Source organism: Lactuca virosa, chromosome 6 (genome assembly GCF_052849685.1).
Source record: "Lactuca virosa cultivar CGN04683 chromosome 6, Lactuca_virosa_CGN04683_v6, whole genome shotgun sequence".
Taxonomy (NCBI): Eukaryota; Viridiplantae; Streptophyta; class Magnoliopsida; order Asterales; family Asteraceae; genus Lactuca; species Lactuca virosa.
In genome coordinates, this window is record NC_136431.1 from 182,732,085 (window position 1) to 182,742,645 (window position 10,561).

General features: G+C 35.9%; 1 protein-coding gene and 1 pseudogene across 1 annotated transcript; one reads left to right on the top strand and one right to left on the bottom strand.

Annotated features, from left to right (window-relative positions):
• Positions 1–114: 114 nt before the first annotated feature.
• Positions 115–7,814, top strand: LOC145122140 (abscisic acid 8'-hydroxylase 1-like; annotated as a pseudogene).
• Positions 7,815–8,579: 765 nt separating this feature from the next.
• FDC2 (2Fe-2S ferredoxin-like superfamily protein) lies at positions 8,580–10,268 on the bottom strand. Its single transcript, XM_079054492.1, has 6 exons — positions 9,908–10,268; positions 9,547–9,610; positions 9,321–9,409; positions 9,124–9,192; positions 8,973–9,017; positions 8,580–8,764 (listed from the first exon to the last, which is right to left on the bottom strand). Exons 1-6 carry the CDS (start codon positions 10,166–10,168, stop codon positions 8,720–8,722), a joined length of 573 nt encoding a protein of 190 aa, XP_078910618.1. The 5' UTR covers positions 10,169–10,268; the 3' UTR covers positions 8,580–8,719.
• Between the last annotated feature and the right edge of the window lie 293 nt (positions 10,269–10,561).

The following is a 10,561-nucleotide window of genomic DNA, read 5'->3' on the forward strand; positions in this document are numbered from 1 at the left end:
CAATTTAAGCATAATCAGTCAAAGGGTCTAGGGTATGACAAAGTGCCTCCTTCTTTCAACCATTCATATCAGTTTCAACCTTTGTCCAAGGAGGAGATTGCCAATGAACCATTCATGGTTTATGGCAAGCCATCTGGATTTGTTTCAGGAGGTATTTAAGTTGAAGATTCTTATGTTTCTACTTCCAATGCAGATTCGTTAGTAAGCAAGGGAAAGGAAAAGGATGAAAAGATTGTGTCTGATAATGAGACTATGTCAAAGACTGATGACTTGTTTGATAATCCTGATGCTCCTGATGTTTCTGTTACATGTGCAGGTAATGTAGCAGAAGATGCGAACAAGGAGAACACTACTGAACAAACCAATGACTCCTTGAACTCAGAATCTGTTGCTTCGAATTCTGTTACTCCTAACAAACCTGCCGTTGAGAAATACAGGCCACCAATTCCAGTGAAACAGAGTGCCTGTTATAATTGTGCATGTGGGAGCAATACGAGACAAGGCAAGGATACGCCACCAGGGGCAGGAAGAAACAACTTCACAGTGAAGAAAAAGACATGTTTTCACTGTGGAACACCTGGACATATTGCCAAAAATTGTCCTAATCGCGCATACGTTCCTTACTATGCACAAGGCTGGCAGAACGCGCCAAGAGGGAGATACTTCAAAAGAAAACCCTCAAGGTCACGTTCAGACCATGATGACTGGAACGCGCAGAAGGCCAAGAATCAAACCTACAAGGCCAAGAATCTGAATCCCAAGGACAAGAAGGGAATGTCGGCCAAGAAGCCCAATCCAAGAGATGCTCCCGTGAAGCCAAAATCAAAGTCATCTCAACGGCCGACATCAAGATCAAAAGCAAGTACTGAGCCACCCATCAGATCGAAAAAGAAATGGGTTAAACCCAACTACAAATGGGTTCCAAAGGCTCACTCTCCTAAATCAACTAATGACTCTAATATTTCTTCATCTTCTGTTTGTGATAAACAGGATATGGCATGGGAGAGAGTACCATGCAAGGATGACAAAGGTCGACCCAGTTTCAAAATGGACTGGGTTCCAAAGACCAACTAATCCCGCTCTGTGTCGGAGTAGCTATGGAGGCATATCATCAGACTTCGGTTTGTTGGTAGTGGCTGTTCCAGGCACATGATAGGGGACATCTCTCAACTGTACAACATTCAGATCTTTGTTTGAGAGTATGTGTCCTTTGCGGGAAGGGAAGAAAGGAAGGGATCACAAATGGGGTTAGTGCTTAATGACATGGAGAATTTTTGGATCTGTTCTGAGACTACGCGTGCTGTTCTCAGACCTTCTGGATGCAAATTCAATCGGTGACTTATGGTTTGAGTTTTCTTCTCTATACTCCTGAGTTTTTCGTAAGCTGATTCGCTTTAAAGACTAATTTTTTTGTTTTAGGATAGTTTAAATTTGCGCATTTTCTTTCGTTTCTCTTCTATGCACAAATTTAGGGGGAGAAATAAAAACAAAACAAAAATTAGAAAAGTTTAAAAAAATCCAAAAACATTAGAAAATCAAAAAATCAAAAAAAAATATGTTGGTTAATGAAATGAGTTTGAGTGAGATGTTTTGGGAAGTGATATTATCAAGTGATAACAGGCAATCTGAGTCTGCGTAATGTACCCAAAATTGAATTGTCTATGCTCTGGGTTTGATGCGTCGGTAGGCACGAAAGATTCTAAATGGACTTGACTAGGCAGAGTTGAACTTAAGGAATTCATAGACTTAACAAATCTTGACCTAGTTAGATCCTTTTAGCCTGACAACACGACGCTTGGATAGGTTGAGCAGGGAGATATATATGAGAATCTACTCGGCACATTAAATGAACCCGTACTTGGAACCGTGGATTAACTTTTCCTCGATGTGCGGATTCTGTCCTTAATTCCGGTATTGATGGGGCGACTGGTAAATTCCGATGAGTTAGGTCTGTAGAAAATCGTTTTCTTTCTCTTCCTATCTGTCAGTCATATGTTGCATCCTTTGCGTGATTGGAAGAGATCCGACCTGGACAGCAACATATGCAAATCTATTTCTCTGCATATTATTTCTGTGAAACTCTTCCTATCTGTTAGCCATATATTGTCTCCTTTGCGTGACTCATAATCTGACCTGGTACACAGTATATGCACCATTCTACTTCTCAATCCCTCTAAGAGCTATAATTAATAATAATCTGAATCCATTCTCTCTCTTAATGATTGTCTGCTCACCCGATGTAAGGAGTACTCTGGAAGTTCTTGATTACTGGAGCATATCAGGAAGCGGGAAACATGTTCCAGTACAATTAAAATTGAACACTCAAAGATTGTCTATAGATCTCGCTGCTCAATTTAGGTGGACAACAATATCCCTGGTCGTCGTCAGCTGAATGGTCCTTAAGAAATAGTTTCTAGAAACTAAGGATCACTTTTGTCTCATAGTTAATAGTATGTCCTAATTTTGTCATAATTTTTCGTGTTTAAGTGGACCACAATACCGGCGATCGACCAGACAAAGACGTGAAGATAAAAGGTACCGACAAGCGGATAAAGGCTGTCTAAAAACTTTGATCCCAAATCACTCTTAAAGTTAGATATCATTTTATTTTTGTTAAATTTGTTCATAGTTTCTTCTAATTTAAATATTAGGAGAGAATTAAAAATTTTGAAAAACCAAACAAAAATCAGAAAATTAAAAATCCAAAAATAGTGTTATTTATGTTTTATTTCTTTTTCAGAAAATATGAAAAATCCAAAAATATTGTGTGCTAAATTTTTCTTTTAGTTTTGTTTTGTCTTGAAAAGTGAATTCAGGTGAAGATGAAACTCATGGAGTTTGTGTCGAAGATTTCTGAGCCAAGGCTTCATCTGTGATCATCGAAGAATTCTCATTCGAAGGAGCAAGAAATGAAGATTATTCTTTCGACATTCAATCTTTCAACCCCAGAAGCAAGGTGAAGCTGAAATTGAAGATTATGTGACGGATTGCATTGAAGCCTCCTCAATCAGTCTGCTGCTATCTATGAACCTGCTGAAGTGATCCAGAAGATTAGTTCTCTCTGATATTCTCTCTGAAGATTCTCAAGCTGAAAGCGCTATCTTTCAAGAATCTTATCAAAAATCCTCCTCACCCAACGTACGTTCAAAGCCAAATTCTGAAGAAAAGCCCAACTACTCAAGATGGAGTCATTCATTGAAGATTCATATGTTCATCTTGAAGTCATGAAGATATCGAAGATTAAAGCTGAAGCCAAAGCTCCCAATGAAGATTAACAAGAAAAGCCAGCTACTTTTTAGGGAGAGCTTGTTGAGTCAATTTAAGAAAAGAAAAGAAAGCTATAAACCAAGGGGGAGATTGTTGGGTCAAAAATATGGTTTATACTTAGCTTTTCTAGTTGATTGTAATTTTCTGTAATATTATATGTGTTTACGGTCAGGTTTACGGCCAGGTAGTGTTTACGGCCGTAAACAGGTTTACGACCGTAAACCCTGTTTACGGCCCAATGGGTGTTTACGACCGTAAACTCCGTTTACGACCGTAAACCCAGTTTGCTGCCCAGTCAAGTATATATAGGGGTGAGGGGTGTGAGGAATAGATTGATGAACAGTAGAGAGTATACGGTAGAGAGAAGAACAAGTGTGTGTTGTGTGTGAATCTTGTAAGGGAACTTCATTCTAATCAATTCAAACAAGATTCATATTATTCTTCTTCTCATTCTCTTCTATTTGATCTGACATCATCCAATTGATTGGGTTTCCGCACCATCAATTGGATCTGATTGATACACAAGCATTTTGGGGACTTACAGGATCAAACCGTTTTCTAGCAATCATTTTCATGTTTTTCTTATTTTGGCACACATACATACATACACCACCACACACATGCACCAAAAGGAAAATAAATTCTAATACTGAAACAAAATATAAATTTAAATGAATACAAATGCATCAAAAAGCTTTATAATATTTACATGTGTTTTTATTTAATTTAAAAGATATATATTTAAAAAAATATGAAAAGACCACCAAAGTTTGTTATACAAAATGCTTATTTTCAATGTGTTTTTATTCAAATTAATCGGTTGAACTGGGTTTTTTTTTTAAACTGGCCGGTTCGTTTCAGTCCAAAAATAAACATAAAGTTGGTGCTAGTTAAACCGCTCTCTTTTCCGGTTCCCGGTCAAATCGGTTTGACCGGTCGGTTCGAACCGGGTTTTAAAACATTGATAAATATTTAAATGGATCTAACTAGAATATATACATATAGGCAAGCCTACATTAAATACACCTTAATTAACAGCATGTGCGGCTCACACTATGATCGGGAGGTCAATGACGAACGTTCAAACTGAAACGAAACTATGTGAATTGAAATACTGAGAGTTCGAGGTGAAGTTGTCAACAAACGGTAAACTAGAACGAACATGAAGAACCTGTCGTGCTTTTTCACAGACGAAATGAATATCTATCTCAATGATCAATGAGCAGGGCCGACCTTATGTTCAAATAAACAAAGTTAGGGCTTAGGGCCTCACTTTTAAGGGGCCCCATTTAACCCAAATTCCAAGTCCATATTCCACAAAAAATTGATGAATCGATGCACGCCTCAAAACGTAAAATTATGTCTTCATTCAAGCGATTAACAAGTAGTGGCATCGACGATTAAACTTTTGCCTCGTGTCTTCTTCTTCTCCATTTTTTTTACTCTGAAATCTGAATAACGATTCTAGGATTCTTCTTATTTATTCTACGATTCTTCTTCTGCCTTCTGTTCTTTTTGGTATCGCTCCATTGTCGGCTTCTTCCTTGTCCATTGAAGGCTGTTAGAGCACTGTTACAACACACTAAGACGCAAAAACGATAATATATGTGCAATTTTTTCACTTTCGGTTCTTATTTTTCCATTAAAGGCTCTAAAAAACGATAAATGATATCATGTGATATTCTGATTTAGTGATAATCTAATTAGGGTTAATACTTTTTAGTTTTCTACTTTTTTATTCAATTGTTAATTGCTTACAACATATTACAAATATACAATCAGTGAATCGGGTTGGAAGAAATTTGTTTTCAGTTTTCCAAATTTGAGTTTTCCATTATCATAGATGCGGTATAATTCTAAATTTTTAATCCATATCTTATGTACTTATAATTGTTGTCTTGGTGATTGTTCATTGTTATTATTAATCAAATAATTAATAATCATGTCAAAAAGAAAATACGAATCAGAGGCTTCAAAAAGGAAAATTAATTTTATGTCTTAAATATATTCATAAAAAAATATACATAATTTTTTTGAACTCCGCAATTTATAAAATTTTTAGTTTATTATTGTCGGTCTCAAGCCGGATAAAAGAGGAGTGTATAATTTATAAAGTTAAGTATAGTTCTGCCAAAGGGCCCCAAATTTTTGGTCGCTTAGAGCCCTCAAATTGGTTGAGCCGCACCTGTCAATGAGCATTGTCTGTTTATGTTAAATTGGATTGGTGGGAACGCAGAGAGTTGGGGAGCCAGCTAGTTAGAAGTGGGGTGCAATGACCCCGCTTTCAAGTGACTCCCACAAAATATATTACTAGAAACACCTTTGAAATATCTTTTTTTTACTAAAAAAAACCCTCCTTGGCACCCACTCTTGCATCTTGCAGGAAAAGCCCATATTTGACATTTTGTTTTGTTTAAAAAATCTAAAAATATCCCAAATTTTCATAATTTTATACTTTGTATGTTTTTGTATTTATAATGGACCCTTGTTAACTTGCATCTTGGATATGCCACTGAACACAAACCGTACTAACATTGTCACAACATACAATGGTAGTTTTGGTAAGAAGAGAGTGAAGATCACAAAGCAAGTTATGTGTCAAAACATGTTTGTGTTTGCCACCCCTCGATATTCGGCTTCAAGTGTCGGCTGAATTGTCACTAGTACAAAAAACTTCGTGTGAAAGTGTAACCAACCCCCCTCCCCCGGGTGGTTCAACCCTTATGTGTATGAATGGGTTGATCATTACTAGTAAAAGCTTATTCATATCATTATTAATGAATTCTATATGATTATATTATATGTGTAAAAAAGTGTATATTATGTACATAAGTTTGGACAACATATGTCAAGTTAGGGAAGTGAATGTGAGATAATGCAAAGTGCCGACAAGACAAAGATACAAGGTCGAGTCCGCAACAGGAGGGTTGTAGGGGCCATGTTTTGAGGAGGGTTGTAGGGGCCAAGTTTTGAACACACCAGATGGTAGGGAAGGATTGCAATTGAGCATATTGGTTTCCTCAAAGGTGTGGCTTATTTCATTAATAAAGAAATACATTATCTTTGTTCCGAGTAGCCAAAATTCCTAGAAAGTAGTTCGGGCTTGAAATATAATTACAATTTTTGAATGTAATTATCTTAACGAAGAAATACATTATCTTGCAGGGTTATGGCCTCGTTATCCCAAAAAAAATATAATTACAATTTCTAAGGTATTTCTTAACAATTTATATACATAGCGAAAATGACGCAACGGCCTATTATATATTTTGACTTTACCCTTTAAGTCTTTTAAGTTATTTTCGAGCCTTTTGAGGGAACAAGGTTAGTTTTCACATACTTATTTAGCCCATTTTACCTACTATATTGTCAGTTTCATGTACATATAACTCTTAGTTAATTCAAATAAATATATTAAAGACACCTCGCCTCTTCACTTTTTTTCCACGTATCCCTCCTCACCTCTCTCTCTCTCTCTCTCTCACACACACACACACACACACAAATACACACCCACTCAATGGTCAAAATCTCCCTCTCCCGCCAGGCACCTCAGATGGCCATATACTCGTCGAACTCTACTCCCAAAACCCAAATGTCTTCTTCACCTCAATAGTCTTCCACCTCATCGATTTATAGTTAACTTCTTTCATTTTCACTAATCAAATAAACCAAAATCTTGAATTTTACTTGTAGGTATGGTTCAATCTTTAAAACCCACATATTAGGCTGTCGTTGCGTCATGATTTAAAGCCATGCGGTTGCTAAACTCGTGCTTGTAATCAATTCCCATCTCTATAAGCCCGCATTTCCAACGAGTAAAGAAAGAATGATCATAAAACAAGCGATTTTCTTTCATCAGGGTGATTATCATTTCAAGTTAAGACGTCTTGTTCTTAGAGTATTCATGTCGTAATCAATCAAACACATGGTTTCCGATACTAAATCCATCACCATTGATGCCCTCCAATCATGGAAAAACAGATTAATCAAACACTTTTCAAGAAATGAAAACAGTAAGTAAAATATTCTCAAAACAGGGAATTGATAAATGACAATTTGACATCGACCAATACTCAGTTTTCTAATTGAAATATTCTTTTCACCTCCGGTTTACATTTAATGTCACATTGCTTTCATTGTTGGGAAACCATGAAGTGCTCGACAGGGATGATCTCAAAAGATGCTATTACATACTCGAAAAAAAGGTATAATTCAATGTCGATTAATCTTCCTAGAATACTGTTTCACAAATCAGTGAAAGCTAGAAAGGACTCATGAAGATCATAGCCAAAATTATATCGTGTTGAAGGGAAACAAAGGAACAAGATAACGACTTGTTGGGTTCTTTCATGGAAGACAAAGAAGAACTCATCGACGACCATATCGCCGATAACATCATTGAGGTTAAACGAACCAGTGGGGAGTTATACGTGAGCGGGTTGAGTTTAACTATTAAGGACATACGGTGGCGGAGCAGCAGAAAACAAGGTACATATATCTTCTTCAACCACATGTACAACATTCAAAGCGTTGGGTACACATAGAGGTTTATCCGGTTGTAGGTTTTGATTATTGTAATCAATATTGATCTTGTATTTCATTTACCAATTATGTTTGGACCGAAAGGTCGTTGAAGATGGGAAGGGAGGGAGACGTTGACAAGAGGTAAAGATGTACGATGGATTTAATTTATTTATTTTAATTAAGTAAAAGACATATGGACATGAAACTGGCAATAATAGGTGAGAGGGACTAAATAAACAGGTGAAAACCAACCTTGTTCCCTCAAAAGGCTCGAAAATAACTTAAGGAACTAAAATGGTAAAGTCAAAATACATAATATGGCCTTGCGTCATTTTCCCACATATATATCCTCATGCATGTAAAATGTCTTTTAAAACTTTCTTCTAATATGTCCATTTTCAAACACGAGTTATATTTCTCCATGAAAAATACTTTTAAAGACCTAAATATTTAAAAAATGCAAAATGATACATGATATTTCCCTTCTATTCTTTGTTTTTAAAGGTACTCTTACATATCAAAACCGCTTGTTACACATGGCATAACAAGTTGAAATGTGTTTGGTGTGCATGGGACCGGACTATGACCAAAGTCAATAAGACAAAAGTAGCAATTTTTTCCATGCAAAAAGGCGTGGGACATGAGCTAGGTATGATCTCCCGTATATGAAAAAGACATGTATACCCTTCTCATCTTCATCATAAAAAAAACCTGTAGTTCCTATTTAATGTAACAAACGCAACCTAACCCTACAACAAGATTCTATTGAATATGCAAGATCAAGAGGCCAAATGTGTCATGTATATATATAAGTACAAAGCTTCTCAAATATCCTAACAATATAAAGTTTGTTAAAAAAAGATAGGAATAACAAAAGAAAATTAACTAATGGTTTTTGCTTATAATTTACAACTTAATTAGGAGCTTACTCATCACCCATGGCTAGTTCAAGTGCATAGTCATCCCTTTCCTGCAACAATCATCCATGAGACATGTAAGAAGCTCCTCAAAAAAACATAAAAGTAAATCCAACTTTACTCTTGCTACCAATATAGTCAATGTACTTTTATGGGGTAAAAGATGTAAATACATTACTATTATGGGGTAAAAGATTTAAGTAAATTGTTACTATGGGTAAAAAGAGTAAAACTTTATGTATAATTTATTTATAAACTTACAATAGGTCCTCGTGCAAAATATCGTCCAAATTGAAGCCAATATACCTGTAAAAGCCATGGATGAAGTAGGTTATATGCCAAAAATCTGGATTTTAATGAAAAATAAAAGATACAGAAAGTTGTTCACTTGTTCTATCAAAGTGTAATGTACCTCATCCTCATCTTGTGTTTCAACTTCAACATCAGAAGTTGGGAAACCAACACAAAGGAGTGCATAACCCTAAAAAAATGTAAAAGGATATATGAATTTGCATTTAAAGTGATTAGATTGAATCATATGAAGATACAAAGATGTAACATTTGAAATGAAGAGTGGAGGAGTGGAAGAGAAGTAGAGAAGCAACATGCCTTAGCTTTCAGTTCTGCTGATATCCCTAATGCTTCAGGCTGTCTAAGTCCTCCTGATTTTATACGAACAGCACAACTAGTGCAACAACCTGCAGGAAGATAGCTTTCAAGTTTCAACTTTGAGCTAGTTATCAATGCATTTGAAGCGAATTTTATGAAGCTAGATATCTTATGATCTTATGGATAAATGGCATTACATAAAGGAATGTGAATGATGGAACAATACCGTGCCTGCAAGCAAATGGAAGTGATATGTCCTGTGCTTCAGCTGTGTGTAATATGTATTGATCCTGCAAATTTAACCAATACATTATAACATCAGTGATTCAAATCATAAAATCGCATAAGTCGATCTCCATAAAACAATCGAAGAACCCTAGATTTCGGTGTAAATATTTGAGCAAAAACTATTCCATTACAAAATCAAACCCAAATTACTTGACGATTCAAAAAGAATAATATCTCTTCAAATCGACGCATACATACAAGTGTAAAAAAGAAGTATCCATTGATTATCGCGAATTTGATGAATTGGTTGCTATTTATTAATTTAAGATTAGTCCTATCAGGTTACAATTAGCAAGTACCTCTGGAACATAGAATTCGTGAACAACATCTCGTTGTCTGTCGTGAACGGTGACTTTATGTCTCGGAGCAGACGACGCTACAGAAATGCGTTGGGAACGGGGTACTTCGGGTGAAACTTGAAGCTCCGACGACGTCGTACTACGGCGATATTTATTCGCGGCGTAGCTGACTGTATTTCTAGACGGGGAGCATTGCCGGAAGAGTGACGGACTCCAGTGATATGAGGTAGAGAAAACGTTGCAGGGCGGTTGAAGGTCCATCGAATTTTCGTTGGTGGAAGGTCCGATGACTGGTTTGAGTGGTTATCTTTTATGCTCTTATCTGATTAATCCTGCTCATTATTTTGGTTTGAAACTGAAAAATAATGAAAAAGAAAAGAAAAATTGCTTCATTTGGAACTTTTTATTTTCGAACAATTAAAATAAAGTTATATTTTCGTGTCGATATTTCAGTACACTAAAATAGCAAACTAATATTTTGTTTTGTCTATTTATTTATTTATTTATTTTTTTGTGATCTAATACACACACAAAAAAAAAAAAAAAGGAATAGTTTTTTTTTTCTATGCTAAATGACTGTATTTTCGTTTCTCTATGGAATCAAGTTGTCTCTGTGGAATGCCATGGAATCCTAGGTTTTAAATATTGTTGTAA